Source organism: Canis lupus, chromosome 7 (genome assembly GCF_011100685.1).
Source record: "Canis lupus familiaris isolate Mischka breed German Shepherd chromosome 7, alternate assembly UU_Cfam_GSD_1.0, whole genome shotgun sequence".
Lineage (NCBI taxonomy): Eukaryota > Metazoa > Chordata > Mammalia > Carnivora > Canidae > Canis > Canis lupus.
In genome coordinates, this window is record NC_049228.1 from 5867990 (window position 1) to 5892877 (window position 24888).

A 24888-nucleotide genomic window follows, 5' to 3' on the forward strand; every position below is an offset into this window, starting at 1 on the left:
AATATCTAAGCTTAACAATATCCTGTGGCCAGAACTGGCTACAGAATCGCAAAGCCCAGTGCAAAACGAAAATGCAGGACCCCGCTGTTCGGAGGCTATTAACCCCCGTTCTTTATGGTAATAGCAGGGCAGTAAACCAGGGGTCTTCTGAGGCTGGAGCCCTTGTGATGCATAGGGCACGCGCTCACGGAGCTGGCCTGCCTGCTGCGTATGTCTTGAGGTCTAATCATAGGGAGACTCAAGGCCGTACGTGCCACGACTGTAGCAATGTTCTCACTGTAGTTTTAATTAAGTGACGTACGTCCAACTAGGCCACGATCAGTAAAGCTAAATGGCAATTTATCATTGAGAGAATTTTCAGGATTATAAACAAGGACCGTCTTGGGACAGCGTGTTGGGGCCCTGAGTAAGTGCTCACACTCTAGCTTCGGGAATTCTTACGACCTGCGGGGCGCACACTCGAGAGACTCTCTGCCCCATTAGTCAACAGGATGGGGCAGTCTGACTGCTCAGGAGAAAGCTGATTGAGAATCCTTAATGAGGGGTGCCTGGTGGCCCAGATGGTAAAGCGTCTGTCTGCCTTCAGCTCAGGTCATGACCCCATGATCCTGGGTTCGAGCCCCGTGTGTCGGGCACCCTGCTCAGCAGGGAGCCTGCTTCTCTGTCTGCCTCTGCAGCTCCCCCTGCTTATGGCCTCCCTGTCTCTCTCTCTGTCAAATAAATAAAGAAAATATTTTTAAAAGGAATTCTAAATGAGCTCTCGCAATGAACATTTTTTTTCTTTTATTAATACCAAATTGTCCTTGCCCTTGAGACTCGTTTTATGGATTACTGATCAGTAGCTCTTAGTTATATGTAATTAACGTATATGTATATATATTATATTATATATAATTTGGAATATATTTGGTAGGTATTCTAAGTAATTTGGAATTTTTTATTAGTCACCTGTGGGAATTAAGGAAAGGGCTAGCATTTTAGGATGAATATGGTGCCCCCCTGGGGTGCCTGCGCTCATTCCCCCATCATTTCCCTGCGGTTGTCTGTGGCTATGGCTCCCCCTGGGAAAGAGCGAGGGGGGGCCGGCAGATGGAGGGAGGCCAGGGATTGGAGACAGACTTGGTCTGAGAGAGCAGGAGAGGTCTGAGGCAGGGCAGAGGGAGAGGGGTTGCACCTGCGATGGACGTCTCCTCCATCAGGCAGAGGGGCGAGAAAGGAGTGAGTGATTCATTGGCCCAGAGGTGGGCCCCGGAGGGGACAGGGCCATTCCACAGGCATCTGAAATGGGGTCTTCTGTGTGGAGGGGTCAAAGCAGAACCTGGGGCAAAGGGAGGAGATGGACCATCAGGGGGCCTCCTAAGTTCACAAATGCACCCACGAGAGACAGAGCCAGCTCTAAACTCCCTGCCAGGCCAGATTGCTGGACGCCCCCCATGGAGTAAGAGCTCCCTGCCTCCTGCCTCTCCTCCCTTTTTGCTCCTGTGACCCTGCTGGGGTCCCAACATGGGGATGAGAGGGGAGAGAGGAACAGAGCAGACAGTCACCACGTCCCCTGCACTGCCTCCTGACCGCAGGCCTTGGGTGGATGAGGGGGCTTGTCTTTGAAAAAAGATTGAAGTCCTGACCAAAACATTTAACTACATCCTTTAAAGTATCAAATTCAGATTTGAGACCTAAAGGAATTAAGTCAGGACTCTTACCTACGTTAACATGTTAGCAGAAAAATCACGGGCCTGCCTGAGTTTTCATTTGGGGGCAGGGGGATGCCTGCCTTCTACTGAGAAATTTTATTTTATTTTATTTTATTTTATTTTATTTTATTTTATTTTATTTTATTTTATTTATTTTATTTTATTTATTTATTTTATTTTTATTTATTTATTTTATTTTTTTTTCTACTGAGAAATTTTAAAGGGGCGCACGGGAGATTGAAATAAAGAGATGGTATGATTATATCACAGAGAGTCCTTGCTCAAAATGAACCTTCGTTTCCTGAAAATTCTGATTTGTTTATAGGCCAAACATAATTATTAATCTTTTTTTTTGTATTACCATAGCATTTTTTTATTCATTCATTCAATGGTTATTTGTTCAGCGTGTACTCAGGACTAGGTTCTAGGTACCAGACGCTCTGGGCAAACAGTCACTACATTTCTCAAGGGTTCCCCATTACCATTAAAATAAAATCTAGACACCAGGGGTGCCTGGGAGGCTCAGCAGTTGAGCATCTGCCTTTGGTTCAGGGCGTGGTGATCCTGGAGTCCCAGGATCGGGTCCCACATCGGGCTCCCCATGGAGAGCCTGCTTCTCCCTCTGCCTGTGTCTCTGCCTCTCTCTCTGTGTCTCTCATGAATAAATAAATAAAATCTAAAAAAAAAAAAATCTAGACACCGCAGCACAGAGACAGGGCTATGTGTCATCTGAGCCTTGATCTATCCAGCCTCCCAACACCAGCCTGCCAGGACCCGGAGGGCAAGGGCTGTCTTTCCCCCACTGTCGCTGTGGCTGGCGTGTCATCGGCCCTCCGTGGATGTGTGTTGACTAAACCAGTGGATGCAGAGATGTAATATCATCTACCCACCTAGCTTCTTAGTAGACTCAGCACTTTGGGGTAGGGCAGGTCTGCATCTCAAAGTCCTCAGTATTGGGCCTGGTGCTGTTTTTCTTTCTTTTTTTTTTTTTTTAAGGTTTTATTTATTTATTCATGATAGAGAGAGAGAGAGAGAGAGGCAGAGACACAGGCAGAGGGAGAAGCAGGCTCCATGCCAGGAGCCTGACGTGGGACTTGATCCCAGGACTCCAGGATCAAGCCCTGGGCCAAAGGCAGGCGCCAAACCGCTGAGCCACCCAGGGATCCCTGTTTTTCAAATGAGTGGGAACAAGCAGCGCACCTTCCATCTGTTGCTTTCATGCCCTGGACCCGTTATCTTGCAAACGCAGCTGACTTTCAGTCAGCAATTTGAATGGAAGAGAGCAGAGACACAGGGAAATGTCAAAACAGTGATTATTCTAGAAATGACCAAAGCAGGCATATGCCCTCTCTGGGGAGCTCTTGCCTGTCTCATTCCCCCTGGAGCCAGACCTGACCACCCCCTGGATCTTGCATGGCCTGGGGTTCCAGGAGGGAAGGCCAGGGGTAGGCCCGGACTGCCGAGGGAGCTGGGCGGCGCGCCGTGCATCCCTGCAGCCTGGAAGCCACGGGGCTGGTTTTGTAAGCTCTGAACCGGGGCTGTGTTGGGGTCTCACCTTGCAATAGGCACACCATGAGGAGGACGGGCATTTTCCATCCTGCCCTCCGGTTGGTGACCTGCAAAGAAAGCACTATAGTTGAAGAAGCCTGAGGGGGACCAGTGAGAAGCTGGGGTGAGCAGCAGGGAGACCTGGGGTGAGCCCTCTCTCACTGCAGGACGTCCGCTCGCGCCGTGTTGTGCTGGGTGGGCCGTGCCTAACCAAGCGCAGGACGCGGACTCCACCGCGCTCCGAAGCATGTGTGTTTGGCCCGGGGCCCCATCACCGGGCTCCAGTGTCCCTGCCCTTGGGGTATCTGTGTTCAGCAGAGTGGGGGGCTCCCTCTGTAGGATCCCAGCCCCTGCACCCACACGGCGGAGCTGGGAATCCTGGGGGAGCCTTGTGTCACGGAAAGGCTACAGGCTTGCAGTTTGGACCCAGGCTGGGTGGTGGGGCCTGGCAGGCTGGGTTCCTGGCCCGGGGAACGAGCAAGTGCGTCAGGGGGCCGTTGTGCAACTGGAACTCGACTGTGCCAGGGGCGCGGGCAGTGTGCAGGGACCGAGCAGTTCCCGCCCCCCCCCACCCCTTCTTTTTGGCCGAAGAACAGCTGATTCCCTCAAGGGGAGCTGCTGCTTTGCTGGCGGGGTGCCTCCGCTCAGTCACAAGGACTTAAACATTGGCTCACGGGACGAGCAATTGCACAAGGGCCCTAGTTCATTCTCTTTCTTCTCCAGGACTTCTAGAAAGCCCTCCCTGTCCCCTGGCCAACGCTGATCTCCCCCGCCAGAGACTCGAGGGTGGGCCTGTGTGTGTCACCCCTCTACCCCAGGGCTCTGGACAGGAGGCCACAGGGTGTGGGGGCACCGCGGGCTCTCGGGAGCGGGACTGACCACTCCTGCGACAGACGCCCTGCCTGTCCCCACCAGTCGGCTTTCATCGCATGCTGATTAGAAATGCCTGCTTCATCCGTGTTCCCCTAGGGTTTTCACGGTTGCTAACTGACGGATCCCAAATCTGTGCTTGAAATCTATGTACTGCCTGCGGTTCTTGGGACCTAGAAGGAAGGAAGGGAGGAAGGGAGGGAGGAAGGAGAGAGGAAAGAGAGATGCAGAGAGAAAGGGAGGGAGGGAGGAGAGAGGAAGGAGAGAGGAAGGGAGGAAGGAGGAAAGGAAGGGAGGGAGGGAGGAGAGAGGAAGGGGGAAGGAAGGGAGGGAGGAAGGAAGGAAGGAAGGAAGGGAGGAAGGAAGGGAGGGAGGCAGGGAGGAGAGAGGAAGGAAGGGAGGAAGGAAGGGAGGGAGGCAGGGAGGAGAGAGGAAGGAAGGGAGGAAGGAGCAAAGGAGGGGAGGAAGGAAGGAGAGAGGAAAGGAGGAAGGGGAAGGAAGGGAGGGAGGGAGGGAGAAAGGAGAGAGGAAGGGAGGAAGGGAGGGAGGGAGGGAGGGAGGCCGGCTGGCTGTCCTGGGGTCCTTCCTCCTCTCGTCCCTACCTCACTAAGGTTGAGAACAGGTGCACAGTCAGCGGTCTGGCCCCGGGCAGGGGACCGGCACCTCCCCAGGGCCCAGCCGGAGTAGGGGAGGAGGGGAGGGAATGGGAGGGAGGCCCTAAGGAGACGGGGCGGGGGTGGGGGGCGACAGCAGGGGGGTCGCTGGAGGCCGGGGCTGGGGCTGGCCCCGAGGGAGCCCCGAGGGGGCGGCCCTGGAAGAGGCCCCCGCCCGCCCGCTGGCTGCTGGCCGCCTGCCTCCCCCGCCGGCCTCTGCCAGGTGCGCTGCCCTAATCTGCTGCTTGATTACCGCCCACCAAGCCCAGGTCCGCGGGGGCGAAGTTTTTCTAGCACGTTGGGTGCTGACTCTGCGCGCCGAGGCCAAAGTCTGCCCCCCCCCCCCCCCCCGCCCCCGCGCCAGTGCGGGGAGGCAGCAATCTCCAGGCTCAGGAGCAAAGGCACCTGCCCCGAGGGGCAATGAGGAAGCTCGACCGAGATAAGCGGCCTCGGGTTATCGGCCTTGACTGGAGGCTGGCAGGGGAACACTGCAGGAAGTGCGCCCAGGCTCCTGGCACCCGCCCCGCCCGTGACCTCCGAAAGCCTTTCTCCGGAATACCGGGAGCCCCAGCTCAGCAGCCTGGGGCTGCAGGCCTCGGAGTAACGCCCAGCACCTTGGGATTGAGATGAGGGCCAGGGTGGGGGCTCTCGGCCCCCCCCACACCCCAGTCCTGTCCTGCCGGGAAGAGCATCTACCCCATCTCCAGCACGGCGCGGGGGGGGGGGGGGGGGGGGGGTTGGGAACTGCGCCCCAAATCCCCACTGCCCCCCTCCTCCGGTCCCCCCAGGCCACTTCTGTCCTGTTCCCTGCCCCTGGGGACAGCCCACACGAAAGCCAAGGAGCCCACGTTGGGTAGTGCAGCCCAGAAGCAGGACTCAGGAGCTCTGGCTGGCCCTGCCTGTGGCTGATCGAACCATAGAATGACCTAGAGCAATGCATCCTGCTCCAGAGCTCTTTGTGACGTGTGTGGGTCCTACGTGACTCAGGGAGTCGCGTGTCAGGGTGAGCAGGAGAGCGGGGAGGCAGGAGGGACACGCCTGTCCCGGGAAGGGCCCCCACTGCACACGTGAGACTTGCTGCTGCGAGTCACCACCCCTCCCCGGGGAGACAGGACCCCAGCCTCTGGGGACAAAGCCAAGGCTCACCTGTCCTCCTGGCTTAGCTGAGGCTTCTGCAGCCATCTCAGTCCAGAGATAAGATCCACCCGGACTCTCCTTCTCTGTCTGTCTGTCTGTCTTTTTGAGATGCTGGTGTTGGAACACCGTCTAGCTTCTTCTCCTTAACCTTGACACTGAGAAGGTAGCACCGGGGGCTGGAAAGCAGCTGGAGCTGCACTGGAAGCTCCAAGTGCGAGAGGGGCTCTCTCTGCCCCCCGCCGCTTCCGCACCTGCAGCAAGTCGCTGCACCCCGCGCCTTGGCTTCTAGGTCTAGGAAGGAGCCAGGAGCCGGTCCTTGTGGTCCTCGCTGTCACTTACTCTCGCAGAACTTTTCCAGGGGTGGCGACCGTGGTGTCAAGGATCTACATTCTCCAACCTCTCGTTACCCCTCCGGCCCAAGGCCCCATCCTGATCTTTCAGGATGCCCCAGTGTAACTGGCCCCTTGAGGATAAGTAATGCAACCAACAATCTGGGGAGGGGAGAAAATTTGGGAGAGGAATTCCCCTGTAGGCTGGCTGGACAGCGGGGGCCTTCTGCTGGCCTGGCCCCTTCGGCCGCCAGGGAGAGCCAGTTTGGGTCACGGGCTCCAGGTCAACTGCGTGCCTGGTAGTCCCCGATTCATGCTCCAGAGCGAGCACAATACAGGAAATGAGACGGGCTCCATGGAAAGAGAGCACTGACAAGTGGTGGCCCATCCAGGAGGACAACATGCTTAAAAACACCCCAATATGTTGCTTTGGAAAACACATCAGGGGTGGGTTCACTTCCTCTTAAAAGATGTAATGCCTACCTCTGTTGGTTTTATTTATTTATTTTTATTTTTTATTTATTCATGATAGAGAAAGAGAGAGAGAGAGAGAGAGACAGGCAGAGGGAGAAGCAGGCCCCATGCAGGGAGCCCGACACAGGACTCAATCCCAGGTCTCCAGGATCACGCCCTGGGCTGAAGGCAAGAGCTAAACAGCTGAGCCACCAGGGATCCCACCTCTGTTGGTTTTAAACTGACATTAAAATGACAACTAAGATGCTCCAAGGGATGGAGGTGCTGTAGACTCCAGTGAGGGACTCCCACCAGGGCCCCTAATGGGCACCATAGCACCCGTAGGCCAGTGAAAAAGGGCACTTCTTTAGAAAAATCAAGGCAGTTGATATATTGTTGCGCCGTGACCATAGATGGCAGCACGTATTACCTATGCATTCCCCCTTCCAGGTTTGGAGATAGATTGTGGGTAGGATTTGGGTCACTGACAGCAAATAAGGGAGGAAAAGAAGCATTACTGTAGGATGTCCAGGGTGTGGCAGGGCCAAGGTGGTCTTGGGCACGTGTGTATGCCAGTTACTGTGTGCGGAGCGGCATGTGCCACTATTCCAGGACGTGGTTAGACTGCCCAGATCTTCATCGACACCTGTAGCCTCTCCTATAAGTTAGAATACATGTACCATGGAAATGGCATCCCCTTAGCTGTGGCATGCTGACGCAGTGCACAACCTGAAGAACTGTACGTGATGGCCCCCCTTATCCCCAGAATTGAATGGTGGCAGAGAGGGTTAACGCCCAGCTAGATTCTCCATTCCCCAGCTCCGCCGGGAGCAGTAGAGCACTGTGTGGTTGATCACATAGACTTTGGAGTTAAGACTCCTTCCAAGTTAATATCCCAGCCCTACTTTGTACTGGAAAAGTGATATGGGTCAGATTACTTAACCGTTTTTACCCCTTGTTCTCCTCATCTGAAAACAGGAGATAATAGCACCTACCTCATAAAGTTTGTGGATTAAGTGTGACAATCCATGTAACTTAAAGTTCCCTGCGTGTAGCAAATTCTCAGTAAATGTCAGCTGATAATATTAATAGATAATATTAATAGATTAGTTTATAGCGACAGAGAGCAGGTGTCATTTAATGATCACAGCCTCAAAAAACAGTCCTTTCTGAAGCTTTTCCTCTATTCAGCAGCTTATTTCCTTTTTTCCTTCTTTCTTCTTTTTTGCCTTTCTTTCTTTTGCCTTTTTTTTTTTTTTTTTTTTGCCATTTGATTATTTTGGCATCTGAAAGATGAAAAATAAATCAATTTCTCTAAGGACATGTCCAGATTGATTTTGTATTTTAAAATAAAAAATGGTCAAATTGTATTGTTTAATAAACCAGGCGGACATTTTACAGCCTAAAGGATATTTTTGTCTAGTTTATCTCCTTTTGAACATTTTGGAGACTTTTTTATTACTAGAGAGGTAAGCCATAGTAAAGCCCAATTAGTTGTAAAGTCTGGGGCCAGTTTTCAGAGCCCTGACCCGGAGCCAAGTGCTCCCTCTCTGAAACTTTATGGGGGAGAAAACTCTGTACTGGCTACTCCTCTTGAGAGTGTAACTGAATTTTTTTTTTTTTTTTTTTTTACCTAGTATCAAGCCACGGGAAGCCTCTTTATATAGGTTTATGACACTGTGACCTTCTGATTCCAGGTCCCAGACTCCAGAAAGAAAACGAAATAACGCATAGACCAAACGTTAGGTATGGGAAGTGTTTTTGCCCACTCCCTGCCCCCCTCCCCTAGTTCCCCCAATCCCAAATTTAGCAAAGGATCATTTGCTAAACAGACGCACTGAAGTAAAAATCAGAAATCAAGAAGTTAACCAAGGCAGGGAAAGCTATTTGTGCTATAACACAATCTGTATTGATCTCTTCCGTCTCCAAAACATGTTTTCTAATGAATAAATTAAGAGCAATATGTAGAGATGCTTTATGCATCCAGGTGGCCGTCCTCAAAGCTCACATTCCTCCTTCTGCATCACTGCAGAGTTTTCAGCTGGCTCTACCTACATATGCAAGCTTTTCTGTTCTTTGTTTTTTAAAAAAGATTTCATTGGGCAGCCCGGGTGCCTCAGCGGTTTAGTGCCACCTTCAGTCCAGGGCGTGATCCTGGGGACCTGGGATCGAGTCCCGCGTTGGGCTCCCTGCTTGGAGCCTGCTTCTCTCTCTGCCTGCGTCTCTGCCTCTCTCTCTCTCATGAGTAAGTAAATTTAAAAATCTTAAAAAAGATTTCATTTATTTATTTTAGAAAGATAGAGAGGAGAGAGAGAGAGGGAGGAGGGGCAGAGGGAGAGGGCAAATCTCAAGCAATCTCTATGCTCAGCACAGAGCCTAATGCAGGACTGGACCTCAGGACCCTGAGATCACTACCTGAGCTGAAACCAAGAGTCGGACGCTTAACCAACTGAGCCACCCAGGTACCCCTGCAAGCTTTGTTCTATCCTAGTTATTAGCAGGAGAGACACAGTCCTTCTCCCCCTCCCTAACTCAAGTCCTGCATGCCCAAGAAAGCGTTGTTTAAAAACACCTGGATTGCCACCACCACTCCTTGATCACTTAGAAATTCACAGAGGAAGGTGAACTATGAGACTTGTCACTCTTCCAAAGGATAAGAGAAGAAAGTATTTGTATAGCACAAGTAATCATTTTATAATGACATTAGCAGGCTTTTACAACGTCCACCATCATTTAGCTGATAGCAAAGATTGCAATCCAGCGACATTCACAGCCCTCCAAATCCAGAAGACATCCCAAAGGCAATCGGGCGAGTGCTGAGTGGTTTAAGTTCATGGACGGACTGCTGGCAAAAGCGCAGGGGAAAGAATCCCCGGGGATCATTTCATAGTTCATAGGAGGAGAGCCCAAGAGCTTGGCATAGATCACCGCAGGAAACCGTGATCAACAACAGCTTCTCGCACAATCCGTCTGAGTGATGAGTCTGGGAACTGAAACAAATCTATTTCTTACCAGTTGGGATTATTTAATGATGATGCTTTTTGGAATAGACACTGTCCTGTGATCATGAATCATGAGCCCTTGCAGGATGGAAGGGACCCCCAGTAATTAACTTGCCACCGAGGGATGGTGTTCTGCGGTGGGCTAGGGGTTTGCTCTCTTGCTGGCAGGGTGGATGGTCATGAGCAACAAGGCCAAACTCAGCCTGGGTTCGGAGGAGCCGATGCTGCTTGTGGGAGCCCAGGCATGGTGGTCCCATCCCTCCGACTGTGGCTACTTCCCTCATGTCCCTTGTGCCAGCACCACGGTGGCCAGTGCCTGGAGTTGGCTGATGTCAGACAGCCAAGCCCTCTGTCTGCTTGGGGACAGACTGCTTCCTCCGCAGAGGGCACTCTCAGTGGGATTTAGCATGTGAGGCAAAGGGCTTCACACCTGATGTCACTCCCACGTGCATCCACGTGCCTCCGACCAATCTTCCACTTTCTCTCCGCCCAGGCCTCGGTGCATGTTCTAACGTCTGGCTGCTTTTCCCTGTGCACAAAGTAGGACATCAGACGCACTGCCCAAAGGTCTGCCTGTTGGAAGGACTTTCTCTTGCCGCTGTTCTTCAGGGCCACTCCGTTCACGTTCACCGTGAACCTACATATGGAACCAACTCATCTGTAACTGAAGCTTGGGTTTTGGCTCCTGCCATGTGGTTTATCAGGTATGCTCCTGTGTGGCCCTTCATGAATGGAGGGAGGGGGACGCTCGTGCAACAGGACAGCCAAAGTGAGGGGCCGGCCCGCGTGCTCGTGCAGCTTGCTGGAGCCCCACGTCCCCATGGCCTCGGTCCCAGCCATACCACTTCCCATTTACGATGAGCTGCTGCTGGCCTCCCTGACTGCATGACTCCGTGGCCATAATAGCCCTTGGTTCATGATGGGCAGTTCCAGATACACACTCATCTGGGATCCGGCGTCCAGGTGTTATATCTCGGCCAGGCCCGTATCACACCAGGAGTCGTTTATCAATGACACATCCATCTCCCGTGCAGATGGCAGGGCTGTGCAGAAGAACCCCAGGGGGTTAGGTTGTGATTCTCCCACTGGGACTGACCATGAGCTCCATACAGCATCGTTCCCAAACACCCCGACCTCTGACCTGAAAAGGCTGCTTACAGGTCAGCCTGGCCCTGCAGGGCCCTGCCCTGCTCCCGGCTCCAAGGTAGGAGCTGTGAACTCCTCATTTGAGATGGAGCCAGGAAACCCTGAGGGGGGCGCTGTCCTGCACTGACTGCATCGCAGCCCGAGGAAGGAAGATAAAGGATTATCTGGACGAGGGGAGGCGTTTTTCCACATAGGAGTTTCTCTCCTACTTTTAAGTAAAAAAGAAAGAAGATCCCTCCCCGCCCCAGCAACAATGCAGCAACCACCCCGTGTGGCAATGAGAACCTGCCACAACCTCCAACACTTGTTCTTCTCCAATGAACTTTTGTTTAAAACAAGCCTCTCCAATTTCCTCCTGAAACCTAATAAAAGCTGACCTTCCCCCAGCCCCCACCCGTCTCTTTGAACTTGCCTGTGGTTCGGCAGAGTTTGCTTGTCTTGAATTGCAATTTCTCTCCTATTCCCCCCAAAACGCATTTTACTGGTAAAATAACCTGCCATTTTATTTTTAGGGTTGACAAAGCATTTCATGCCACTTGGTGTATGGGCTGGAGCAGTATTTCTGAGGGTGGTGTTTGCTGCCTCCAGAGCCAAAGATGTTCACCAAGTTTGGGCTTCCTTCCTTGTGGTGGGAGGTGCAAGATGGAATATGTTGTCTTTTACTTGGGATGAGGTTTCCTGGCAGGACCCTGATCACTGGACCCCTAAAAATACCACTGATGTGACAGTCCTCTGATCTTCATGAGATTTACCTCCTATCCCCTGAGGCATGCATGTCTTAAGTCCTTCGATGTGCTAGCCACTTCTTGCTCACATGGCCTGATTAGCATAATATCGTCCATAAATAATGGATCAAATGTGACATCCTTCAGGATGCCCCGATGATCCGGATCCCTTCGGACTATATTATGACAGAGGTCAGGGGAGTCAGCACAGCCTTGGGAAATTGTAAACATATGTTTACATTTACCCTTATACATGCAAATAATTTCTCCTCCCCTTCTCTGAAGGGAATAGTGAAGGATGCACTCAGCAAATCAAGGCTACATACTATGTCCCCAAGGTCACATCACTTCTACTGTAATAGATAAATGGACACAGTGGCTTGAATTGGGGCCAATATTTGGTTGGGTTCGCAGCAATTTATAGTCATCCCCCAGGGTCCACTAGGTTTCTGCAGAGGCCAACTATTGAATTGAATGAGACATCATGGGAGCTACTACTCTGCATCCTTTAGTCCCTCGGTGTGACACTAATATCAACAATCCCCCCACTATTTGATTTGTTTTGTATTTATTGTCTTGGCTGGGGGTGGGGCAGTTTCAGAGGCTTCTACTTGACCTTCTCCACTACAACAGTTCTTGCTACACAAGCCTAAGACCCAATGATCCAACTAACAAGCACGTCAACTCTAATTATACTTTCGGGGACTGGAGAGCTTACCTTTAGATGTATCTGCAGACACAGTGGGCACACTGTAAGCCAGACTTGCCAGGACTTTATTTATTACCTGGCCCCCATAAGCCCCACTAGTTAGAATAGGGGGTCATGAGGAGCCTTGGGTTCTCCGGGTATCATGTCAGCTTGGACTCTTGTGTTCTAACATCAAACATTTGGGAGTCCCTCTTCACCAGTATACGTGTCCCCAAATAAATGACTGTGGATTCCTTTGGAAAGGACCTATGGAATCATTACTATGTATGTTTGCTGTGGTGTTGCAAGGTTTCATCTCCTGGGAATCTGGCTGAGCCTGAGTCTGAAAACTGGCTCAGGTCCAGCAAATGAGCAAGAGATCATGACATATTATTGGGGCCACTGTCTTTAGACTCTTTGTCATCCATCCTTAACTTCTCCTAACGGTACAAACTAAAAGAAACAATTTCATTGGCTGAGTGTCTATTTTGCCTCTAGGAATGCCGTGTTCTTTTAATCACCCCCATTACTGTCTGCGGGTCAGGCTCCTTTGGCCACTGCTCCGACCCCCTTGCTCATCATAATAACTGCATCCATTTGGTCTTTTTGAATCTGGACCTATCATCATCATTGGTATCACTAAGCCAAATTCTCTACCTACCTCTCCTAACTTCAGCCCTGGCTTATAGAAGAGCCTTGATTGAGTTTTTGAAAATGCTGGTGTCCTTCTCACTAGCTCATTTCTTTTAGCTTTGTGAATGACGTATTGCCCAGGCCTTCCGACAGAACAGAATTATCTGGTAGGTCTTCCAGTCTTCTGGTATATCCACTCTTAGCATGCTCAATTCCTGAGTCTCTTCATTTCTTCCTCCACTGCCTGCTGGGGCAGTTCTGGCATTTCAACCTCATATAGCTTGGGTCATCACTTTTTCCATACTTCTAGGAAACGTTTGAATAGCATGGTCATATACTTCCTGGAATCGCCGCCAGGTGTTAAAACTTGTATCTCTGGATTTGCTCCCTAATCAATATACTCTTCCCGATTCTATCTTGTGCTTCAGCCTCCCTAGATCCAGCATTTTCAGAATCCAGTCCATATGAACTCCTCTGACTCTTGCTGACATCTGCTGAGTAGACTTACAGCTCACTTGAGGTCTATTTCTTTTGAAAAATAGCCCTAACATGGAGCCACTTGTACTAAGCCCCACATCAACAAACCAAAACGTAATACCTAATAATTCTCGTTTCAGTCTCTTCCAGGAGTGAAACCTTTAATCAGTCGATCTAGAACTGCCTGGTCAGCACTAGTGAGGTAACCTGCCCGAGAGACCCCTGCCTTCCCCCAAAGGAAGGTGACCTTGCAAAACAATTCACTCTTTGCTAGAATCACTTCATTGCCCTACCTCCTGCCTATAAAGTCTTCCATTTTGTACAACTCCTCGGAGCTCCTTTCTAAATCTGCTAGGATGGGATGCTGCCTGGCTCGAGGATCGTTAATAAAGCCAATTAGATCTTTCAATTTGCTCAGCTGACTTTTGCTTCTTCCATTAGCAGGGCCAGAACAGCCCCGTTGGGTTATGCTGTGACTTAAGCCTAGTAACAAGCTTAGTTACTAGGAGGGGAGGCGGAGGGGAAAGGTCGTTGAGGTTTCTTCAAGCAAGGTGGAAGTGGGAGTAGAAAGAGTAGTGTTAGCTCTTAATAGGGAGAGGCAGGCTAATTCTGCAGGCCCAGAGTTTAGAAGAATCTAGGAGTTAAACATTGTGGGTGGGGGAGAGGAGGAAATCATCCACCTAGATGTCCTATCCCAAGTTCTGGGGCCCCATCGCCTCCACAAATGTCTCCATTCCCCTTAGACTTAGCCTGTTCGTGTGCATGGACTAGAAAGGGCAGGTCCAGCTTTCCGTTACAGACAGATTATCATGGGACTTGCCCAACTGCCTGAAATCCCACAGGAATTGATAACAAGGGGGTTCTCAAGGGCAACTTATATCGAAAAAATGGATGTATTTAGCTTCCAGATTTATGGCAGTGGGACAAGCTCCATAATGATGGGGGATTTCATTTCTGTTTGTTCATACTATCACCTTTTTAGCTCTAAGTAAAAAAAAAAAAAAAAAAAAAAAACCTTAATTTGAGGAGGTAATTTATCTTCAGAGATCATTGATCTTAATCTTTCATTCATGTGAGTTTTTTTAATGGCTTCTACATGAAGATACCTGAAGAAATGATGAAGCTTCACTTCGCATTTCAAAAAGTGATGCATAGGTTCCCCAGTGTTCCTGGGGTTATGTCCTTCCTAACTGTTCAATTTATGCAGCTGAGGTTTATCTTGAAGCAGAGGAGGGGATGGAATCCTGCAGCCCCACCTACTTCAGCACGGGAGATTTTTCTCCCTAAAAGCAAGACCCACCTGGACTCCCCCTTCCCCTCTGACTACTCTTTATTGAGCACCCAGTGACTATACAGCACAATGCTGGGTGCACTGGGGAGAGGGTAGTAAAGCACAGATACAAGGTACGTCCTCCAGAAATTTACTACCTCCTTGTGGAAGGAACTTGAAAATGCAAATGCCCATACAAACATGTATTCCCAAAAATAAGGCCTCAAAAAAGTAAGAGAATTCAATGGACCAAAAAAAGTTAGGAAAGGATTTTCATGGAATCATAAATCATCATTGGATTATAAAGTGTATGCGAGACTTAGAAGTGACCTAACTCAAATCTCTACTTGATGCACAATATCTTCCAAGACATCTTTAAAAGAGAGGCATGCCACCTCAGGTTGATGACCTCCAGTGACAGAGTTCATGCACAGCCGAACCCATTTGCAAATATTTCCAATTTTTAGGAAACCTTAGCTGGGAAAAATCTAACTACTTTTAATACCTACCAGTTGGTAATACTTACACTTTCTAGAAAGGAAAATACAAGATTTAATCTATTCCTTCCTTCATTAGCATTTGAACTAGTCCAGTAAAGTCTTCCGTTTGCTCATCTAAATAGTCCTCATTCCTTTGGGTTATTACTGACGCAAATATTTATTCTTTATTGAAGGTTGATTTCTGCTGGCCCCCATGCCTGCCATGACCTCATTTAAGCATTGCAATGACCCCTCAAGTCAGTATGACTATCCTCACTATATAAATAAGAATCTTGGGCCCTCAAAGAAGTTCAAACCCTCTCTTAAGTTTCTCCCTTCTAGATGAGTTTGTTTGTCGGAATGCCTTGAAAGCAGTTGTTTCTTGAGCAGGGTAATAAAATGGACAAAATGTATTGGAGATTAAACATCTGGAAAAAATGAAAACCTGTTAGGAAATTGTGACAATTACCAAAGGTGATGAGGTTAGGATGGTAGTGATGAGTAGCCCAGGTCAGGCTGACATCCAGGGGTGTGGGGTAGGTGGGTGGAGGGGGGGTATGAGAAGAGATAGAGAGATTACTTTAATGGGTCCTCAAATATTTATCCAGAATAAATACACCAGGAGCGTCTGAGTGGCTCAGTTGGGTGAGTGGCCGACTCTTGATTTCGACTCAGGTCATGATCTCGGGGGTCTGGGATCAAGCCCCATCGGGGTCCTGGTTCAGCGGGGAGTCTGCTCGAGGATTCTCTCTCTCCCTCTCCCTTTGCCCCTCCCTCTGCTTGTGCACACACACTCTCTCAAATAAATGAACAAATCTTTTTTTTTTTTTTTTTTTTTTTTAAAGAATAAGTACACCAGACACAATGCTAGGTGTCAGAAATGGATAGAGAACCAGATAGGTATGTGCCTCCCTTCGTGGAGCTTCCAGTCTGGTGGGTGTGGGGGGTGCAGGAAGAACAGTAACTTGATCAGCAGAGAAAGAAGTACGTAATTAAATGTTGATAGCTCCTCAGGAGGAAAAGAAGAGGGCTCAGTGCAAGTGGGGCAGGACGGGTCCGGATAGTTAGCTGGTTGGCTGGCTGTTCTGACAGGTGGGAGCCCATCTCCTTGTTCAGAGGGATACGTTCCAGGCTCAAGTTCAGCCACCTGCTGGACCCTTGCCGCCATCGCTGGATGGAGTGAGAACCCAAGCTGGATGGTGCCAGTCATGACGTGCCCTCTAGTGTTAAGCAAAGGAAAGGAATGCCCGCAAGGAAGGGAGTTGGGTAAAGAAGGAAGAGTGTAAGTGGGCCCTTGTTTCAGAAGCGGGGGCCGGTCCTTTACCTGGGCCAAGGAGAAGCCCCCAGGGATCTGAGCTGACAGGTTGGGGAAAGGGTTAAAGGCAGCACCGCCTTGGTGTCCGGAGCACATACCTGGTGGTGGCCAGTCACGCAGACCATGAGCCAGGAACTGTTGGCCTGCTCTGCGGGTTTTACACACGCTTCACAACAGCCATATGGGAAGGTACTGGCAGGACCCTGTTTGACAGGTTTGGCAGCAGAGGCACAGAAGTTAAGTGGCCCCGCCGAGGTCACAGGCCTTACGCAGCACAGAGCACAATCCATAGTCTGTTATTATCCAAGGGACCCCAGCAGGTGTCTTGATCCCAGGGCAAGTTCTGGACGTTTCAAAATGTGCTTCGCTGAGCTGCTCTTTGCAACATTTGGCCCGAGGGCTGATAAGGCAACCCAAACTATAGTTCTCCTGCAAGTGACGTTCTGTGTGGGTTGGCAGAGGGCTCTCTCCCCGGGACAGCCCCCTCTCAGGCACCCAGCTCCCTCCATCCTGCGTGCGGCACTGCCCTCTCAAGCCCTTGGGCTCCGTGCTTGCTGACTCAGGGCAGAAAGGGATGGACGAGACACGCTGGCTCTTCAATTCCCCATCCCAGGAGCACCCACCAAACGTCCTTGGCCTAAATTATTCCGTGGCCCCAGCCAAACTGCAAAGGAGGAAGGGAAAATGTCGAGACATGGACAATCAGGACAGCACTGTCCCTTGTCGCTGCCATAGAGTGGGACGGACCCTGGGCCCAGAAGCGGAGGCAAGGGAAAAGTGGGGGAGCATGAGCAGTGGCTCACCCCATCCCCAAAGGAAGATAAGACCCATCAAATTCTGGCCAGACACAGCCCATCCTTGCCTCGGATCTGCCCATTTTCAGCTTTCAGACTCCGCTCCTGCCCCTGGACCTGGGGGCTTCCTTCTACACCATGGCAGCAGGGAGAAATGGGCAAAATTGGGAAGAGGATCACCCCACAGCCCAGTGGGAAGTCGCTCTCCACTTGGGAATGGGAAGGAAAACATAATTTTTTATCTTTTGGGTTTCTGGGGAGACAGTGACCAAGGAGAGCCACAGAGACACGAGCTCCTGGAAGTTCAGTCCAGGAGCCCAGCCCCCAGGAGTGTGTGTCCCCCCTCCGTGTAGAACATGGTCCCCAGGGCCCCCCAACCTCAGGGTGTTCCTGCCTTTCCTTCAGCGTGGGGTGAGCTGTGACTTACTTTCACCCCATAGAACACAGCAAAGGTGATGAGAGGTCACTCCCGTGACAAAGATGCGGAAGATTCTAACACCCATCTGGCAAGGAGACTGCTTCCCTCGCTGGCTCTACCGAGGCCAGATGCCACGCTGCGAGCCGCTCTGTGGGGAGGGCCACGCGGCAAGGCTACGAGGGCAGCCTCTGACCTACAGCCAGCAAGAAACTGAGGCTCTCGGTCCGGCCACCCACAAGGGCCTGACTCCTGTCAGTAATCGTGTGAACTTGAAAGTGGATGCTTCTTCCCCCAACTGAGCTCTCAGGGAGAGCCCAGCCTGGGCCAACACCCCGACTGCGGCCTTGCCCAGAGCTCAGCTAAGTCGCACGCGGGGCTCTTGACCCAAAGAAACTAGGAGATAACCACAGCCAATTTTCTCATGGTTCTTGAGGCTAGAAGTGCAAGAGCCGGGTGTGGGCCAGGCCAGGAGGCCTCTGAAGCCTCTAAAGATTTTTTTTTTTAATTTACTTATTCATGAAAGAGAAAGAGAGAGAGGCAGAGACGTAGGCAGAGGGAGAAGCAGGCTCCAGGCAGGGAGCCTGATGTGGGACTCGATTCTGAGACCGTGGATCACACCCTGAGCCAGGGGCAGGTGCTCAACCGCTGAGCCACCCAGGTGTCCCCCTTCAAAGCCTCTAAAAGAGAATCCAGCCTCGCCTTCCCCAGCTTCTGGCCTCCCCAGGTGTTCCTTGACCTGGGGTGGCAGGTCCCTAACTCAGACCTCTTGTCTTCTGCGCCAGCCCAGTGGGACTGAGGGCCCGCTCCACCTGTGCGGCTTCGTCCCAACTAACGGCATCTTTGATGTCCCCATTTTCAAATAAAGCCATTCCGAGGTACTGGGAGTTAGGGCTTCAACCTACCTCTTTTTATGCAGACAAAATTCGACCCCATCACAGGAAGAAAAAAAAAGAAGAGGGCGGACCCTTCATGTATCATCTGGAAAATAAACCTCTTCACGAGCCTGATGACACCTGCAGCTTCAGTGCAGGGACTAGTGTCTTTGTAGGTGGAGATCTCAGAAGCTGCTGGGGGAGAGGACCCCCCTCCGGGGATCGCACAAGCAATGCTTGAGGCAGGGCCTAATTCGGCACCCTGAGAGCATGCCTCCTGCCCCCCCCCCCCACCCCGTGGCTGTCACAGCTGCCAGCCGTGGTCATGCCACCTGCCCGGGGGCAGGGGATGGACAAGGACTTACAAGTGCTTGCAGGCCACGCTGCCCCCGTTTCACGGCCCTGCCCTGGGTTACCCAAGGGGCCACTTTCTTTGCCGCAGACCCTGGACCTGCCCCACAGCTGCAGGACGTTTTCCAGTCTGGGCAGATGCTGCCGCCCTGTGGCAGGAAGGTTCCATGGCCAGGGCGGCCACGTGACTGAGCACTCAGCCCTGCACACTCTTGCAAGTGAAAGTGGGCATTTTTAGTTCTTGTGTTGGGACAGCAGTGTAAATGGGGACTTGTCCCAGGCGGCCCGGGACACAGGGCGTTGAGGGAATAAGAGGCCTTGCAGGGTTCTCTCGAGGCCAGTCTGGCAGTGTGTCCCAAACTGTCCCACCTTCCAGCCCTTCCTCCCAGCCTGAGGCTTCCTCTGCTACCCACGTGGGCCTCCGCTCGCCTCACGCAAGGTTAACAACACATGAAAGAGCTTTGTGTTCCTCTGACACCAAGTATAAAGAATTTCCAACTGTACCTATTAAAAGGGGGGGGGACTCTTAACTCTGGAAAACGAACAAGGGGTGGTGGCAAGGGAGGTGGGCGGGGGGTGGGGGTGACTGGGTGATGGGCACGGAGAGGGGGCACTTGATGGGATGGGCACTGGGTGTTATGCTATATGTTGGCAAATTGAACTCCAATAAAAAAAATAAAGACATGAAAAATAAAAACAAAAAAAAAACAAAAAATAAAAATAAAAATAAAAACATTAAAACATTTTAAAAAATTAAAAAAAATAAAAAGGGGGCCAAAAAAAGAAAAAGCAAAAAGATCTCCTTCTACATTGCCTGTGGACACAGCATGCCTCAAACACACTTAAAGTCCTGTTCTGACTTCAAAGATATGTTTTAAATCAATAAAGGGACAAAAGGCCCAGAAAGGGGCTCCTGTGTGGCGGGGTGTGTGTGTGCACGCACGGGGTGGTGGTGGTGGTGGTGATTTCAATATATATATATTACTCAGTAAAATTTTTGTTTTATAATTGCATTCTGTTCTGGATGCTGACTTTTTTTTGAAAATTTTTTATTTAAATTCAATTTAGTTAACATATACTACATTATTCATTTCATTTCATTATTCATAGAATTTAGTGATTCATTGGTTGCATATAACACCCAGTGCTCATGACATCACGTGCCCTCCTTCATGCCCATCACCCAGGTACCCCTCCCTCTGCCCCCCTCCCCTCCAACAACCTCAGTTGTTTCCTAGAGTTAAGAGTCTCTTATGGTTTATCTCCCTTTCGGATTTCATCTTATTTTATTTTTCTTTCCCTTCCCCTATGTTCATCTGTTTTGTTTCTTAAGTTCCGCATATGAGTGACATCATATGGTATTTATCTTGCTGATTGACTCATTTCGCTTAGCATAATACCGTCTAGTTCCATCATTGCATATGGCAAGATTTCATTCTTTTGATGGCTGAGTAATATGCCATTGTGAGAGAGATATATAGCTCACATCTTCTTTATCCATTCATCTGTTGGACATCTAGGCTCTTTCCATATTTTGGCTGCTGTGGACATTGCTGCTATAAACATTGGGGGGCAGGTGCCCCTTCAAATCACTATGCTCATATCCTTTGTATGAATACCTAGGAGTGCAATTGCTGGGTCGGAGGGTAGCTCTATTTTTAACTTTCTGAAGATCCTTCACACTATTTTCCAGAGCAGCTGCACCAGTTTGCACCCCCCACCAACAGTGTGAGAGCGTTCCCCTTTCTCCTGTTGATAGCAGGGACCAGGTGACACTGGCAAGCTACTTTTACCGAAGACTATTGGTAACTTGATTTCTCTCCTTTTCAGATCTTCTGTGGGTAAAGCAGTCAAGTCAAATTTCAAAGTCCTAACAGCTGGGAAGGGTCACCCTTTCCTGGGATACTGGGAAGCACTACTGGGTGCAATGATACTGTCCAGCTAATCCCTGGTCCCCAGTAGCTGCCACTGAGAGCCTCATCCCGCTTGATGACGAAGGTGCAGCTGGCCTGATCTGGTCTGTGGGCAACATAGTGGCATCTGCCACCCACACCCTAGTCCTTGCTATTGCCTCTGGTGACAAGAGGACCACATTAAGAGTTTCCTGATTCAGAACCTAGGTCTCTTCTGGTCTGTCAGCTATCCCATTCTTCATGAGTGCCAGAAAACTGTATATTGTGTTCTCTGCTGTGGGGGTAGGGGTCTTGGCGCCTGGCCCAGTCCCTGCTACGTCTGCCATCTTGAATCATGTCAGTCTGGCATCTCACCAGTAAAGCCTTTCTCTGCAAGGCCTGTAGTTTCCCCAGGCTCCACCCAGCTTGTACAGAAGGCCAGCCCCTAAAATTCTCAGATTCTCCAAGTTGATCTGATTGTGATTTTATCTCCTCACCTCCTGCCAGCCCCACCTTTTGTCAATGTTTCATCCTGGGGTAAGGAAGGGTGTCAAGCATTTCAGGTGACCCTTCACCCTCTCTCCTCTCTCTTAATACCCGGAATCCACTCTCAGCACCAGGGGGAACTTAGCCCTTCCTCTGTGGTGGGAACTTCACTACCATCTTATTCCATGTTCCTCTCTGATCTGTGATCGGCTCCCTGATCAGCTCTCTAAGCTCAGGCTATCTGAAACTCCTCCAGCATTTTTGTTTTTTAATTTTTTTTTACTTTCTCAACATAGCCTGGAACACCAAACAGTAGCTCCCCTACTCCTGATGGTTCTTCCCTCCCCTTCCATGAAGCTGTGGATGCCATTGATCCAATATATGAGAGCCACAGGCTAATCAGAGTCTAGGCAGTACCAGGCATAATATTTCAAAAAATATTATCCCAGTGCAGTAAGAATTTTGCATTTGATAAACGTCTTCAAATAATAAGTACAGGAATGATAGTCTAAGCTAGCAATTAGAAAGTCAATTGTTCTGATTAATGGTTGAAATACATTCCAGGTGGATTAACTGAACAACTGAAGAAAAATCAAATCATGTTTTAAAACTAACAGAAAATAGAAATGAGTACTTATCATGTCTCTGAAGGAGTACTTTTCAAAGCTTTAAAGTCATGGAAGAAATAAAATAAGAAAAGAGAAATTAAAATACTTTTTAAAATCAGCCCTGCCCCCCACAGCAATGTAAATAAATAGAAAGGCAAACAAAATCTGCAAAACATTTCTAGAACATGTCAGGGAATTTGGCATATAACAGAAACCAGCATTGCTTCAGTGTAGTGTAAATTGATGTCTTTTGGAAAGCAACTTGTCAATATTGGAGTCTCATTTCTAAGGAAATAATTTAAAAGAAGATTCAAGTTATACACGATTTTTATAATGCCGTTCATGTTGCGCTGGATGACCATTTTACACGTCGGACTCTCCCATCAGACACTAAGGAGACTGTGTTCCTCTCATCTCCGAGTACCAGAGTCTGGCACGTTGTAGGTGGCAAATGAATGGTGCAGAATAACCATTGTGCCATATTTGTATCATGTTAAAAATGGAAACAATCCTAATTTTCAATAAAATACAGTATAGTCACTTGACGAGGATGTAGTCCATTAATTTACTATCCAGTGTTATAAGACATGAAAAAAAAAAGCGTACATCATTGTTGCGAGTACAAATCATAGAGGACTTACTCAGGTGTGCCAAATACTAACTTTCTTTACTCTTCTACAGAAGACTTACGTCCCTCCTCAAGTCTGCATCACATGAAGTGCTTCATTCCTGGTTGGCAACATTTTGGGGACTCTTAGGAACGTATTAGGCAATTTTGTCCTGTTGTCACCACCCCCCTTCCTCCCAACTGCTTGCTTTTCCCCTGTAGTTGTGCCTGGTACTTTGCTATCACCTGCCCTTTCTTGGCACCCACCGGGACAGTCACCGACTTCTGTCTTCTTTGGTCATAGATCCATGCAGGACTTGTGTTTTTCTGTGTTCCCTAATTCAGAGAGGTTCCTCAGGTCAGCCTCTGTCTTAGCCATATTCAAATGACTCTGGATCTGCGAGGAGCTTGGAGAAGTCGTGTTGGGTCCTCATGCCTGATGTGGGTCATGCAGCCACTGCTGTTTTCACGTGGTGCTACGCGGAAGGATCCCTGCCACACTCACCACTTCTCCAGGCTCTTTTCAGGAAGGTGGTTCAGCTCCCATCCACGAGGTCCTGGGGGAGCAGACGGTGTGGGGAATGGGCCCAAGACATGCATATTCCTTCTGATTCTTTGCAGCCCTGCCCTAGCCCCCTAACCCTAGTACTTCATCAAGTCTCTCAGGTGAGAAAAACTGATGGTGGCTGTGTAGATACTTGCAAATGCTCTTGTCTTTGGCCTGGATCTCAACTTTTGAAATCTTAAACCCAGTGATTGGTCATTTTATTATTTGTTTCTGCTCTAACAACCTCCCAGAGACAGGCTAGGAAGAGCAAAGATATAAAATACAACAGCATAAACCACAGTAAAGTTTAAACTCATTGCTTAATGTATCAAAACACCGGTCCACTACAAAATACTAAAACTAGCAGACACATCCCCAAAATTGCATGTATGACTTCATTACCATTGCGTAAACATTATCTATGCGTATCTACACACATTATAAAGGAACAGGAAAAATATTAAGCTAATTGATATGCTGGTGAAGAGAGAGGATGGGTGATTCTTTTTTTTTTAACACATTTCCTTTGTATTAGTTGTACATAAATATGAGCCATGTTGTTTGTGAAAAAAAAATCTATTTTACCTCCAAAAATACGGAGTTCCTGTATATTTTCCAGCTGGTCTCCCAACAAACCCTTATATGACTTCTTGGCTCTAACAAAGTGAATCTCCTTACCTGCAGCCTGCTCATGCCAGCTTCAAAGATTTTGCCTAGCCCAGTAGTTCTCAAACTTTAGCTACATCAGAATCACCTGGAAGGCTTGTTAAAACACATATTGCTGTGCCCCACCCAAGGATTTCTGATTCAGTACCACAGAGCTGGACCCGGGCCTGAGAATTTACATTTTTAACAAGTTCCCAGTTGGTGTTCATGGTGGTGGTCTAGGGACCACACTTTTTTTTTTTTTTTTTTTTTTTTTTTTTTAGAGAGAGAGAGAGAGCATGCAAGCAGGGGGAGGGGCAGAGGGCAAGGGAGAGAGAGAAGCTTAAGCAGGATGCACGCTCAACCCAATGTGGACTCGATCTCACAACCCTGAGGTCATGACCTGAGCAGAAACCAGGAGTTAGATGCTTAAAGAAAAGCCACTCAGGTGCCCAAGGACCATGCTTTGAGAACCACCGGCTTAGCCACATCTTCCTCCTGAAATGTCTCTTCTATTTTCATCCCTCCCTCCTTCTCTCCCACTTCTTCCTCCCTTTCTACTTTCTTTCCTTCCACAAACACTTAATGAGAAACTAACAGGCATAGTGAGCATGACACACTCTTTAAAAAGATTTTCTTTTTTTGGCTAGAACCAGCCCGTGTTCCCTGCATTTCACTTAGCTTCTCTCAATAAATTCTCAGAACTCGGATTATTTACTCTGTACCGCTATCACTTACATAATTCAGCCAGTATATCAAAGCAATCCTATAGTATTTTGAATTTATTACTGCACATCTTTGTAGTTGTTTCACTTTTTCTCCCCCCCCCCTTTTTAATCAGCCCTTTTGTGTGCGTTTCAAACACTCACCTCTCTCTCCTCCTTCATGGCACAGAACCAGTGTTTGCTGACTAGGGCCCCCCCGAGGGGCAGGTGTCCTGTGTGTCAAGAGAGTACTGGCTGTAGAAACTTGTCTGGTCCCCACGTTTCCTAGTGTGATGTTGATGGGGGAACAGAGGACTAGCTGAGGACAAAGCACGAGCCCAGTAGCACATGGACAAGTCCCTGAAACAGGCAGAGGGACATTCCTCTATGGACTCAACTGCCTTGATGTTCATACTTTGCTAAGGGCAGAAGGCAATCATAGCCCGGCCCCCAGGAGCCTGTAAGTCTACTTTAACATATAAAAATTCCTTTAGAAATTTTCACTATCTCTAAACCCCCAAGATACATGTTGGCAATCATTCCCCAGC

The 24888-nt window shown here is 49.4% G+C and overlaps 1 protein-coding gene and 2 long non-coding RNA genes across 4 annotated transcripts in view; 1 reads left to right on the forward strand and 2 right to left on the reverse strand.

The window, feature by feature from the left end:
- Positions 1-3304, reverse strand: part of FCAMR (Fc fragment of IgA and IgM receptor) — a 10129-nt gene extending 6825 nt beyond the window's left edge. Inside the window, 1 exon segment of the mRNA XM_038541996.1 lies at positions 3247-3304. Coding sequence (XP_038397924.1) covers positions 3247-3280 — 34 coding nt within the window. The 5' untranslated portion in view covers positions 3281-3304.
- The window catches only part of LOC119872487, a 25339-nt gene extending 14124 nt beyond the window's left edge, over positions 1-11215 (forward strand). For both annotated transcript variants that reach the window (XR_005361847.1, XR_005361846.1), the window contains one exon: positions 10177-11215. This is a non-coding gene — a long non-coding RNA (uncharacterized LOC119872487). The remainder of the gene's footprint in view (positions 1-10176) is intronic.
- Positions 9053-18966, reverse strand: LOC111096603. The gene is made up of 3 exons (XR_005361848.1): positions 18531-18966; positions 16515-17080; positions 9053-10726 (listed from the first exon to the last, which is right to left on the reverse strand). It is a non-coding gene; the product is annotated as an uncharacterized LOC111096603 (long non-coding RNA).
- Between the last annotated feature and the right edge of the window lie 5922 nt (positions 18967-24888).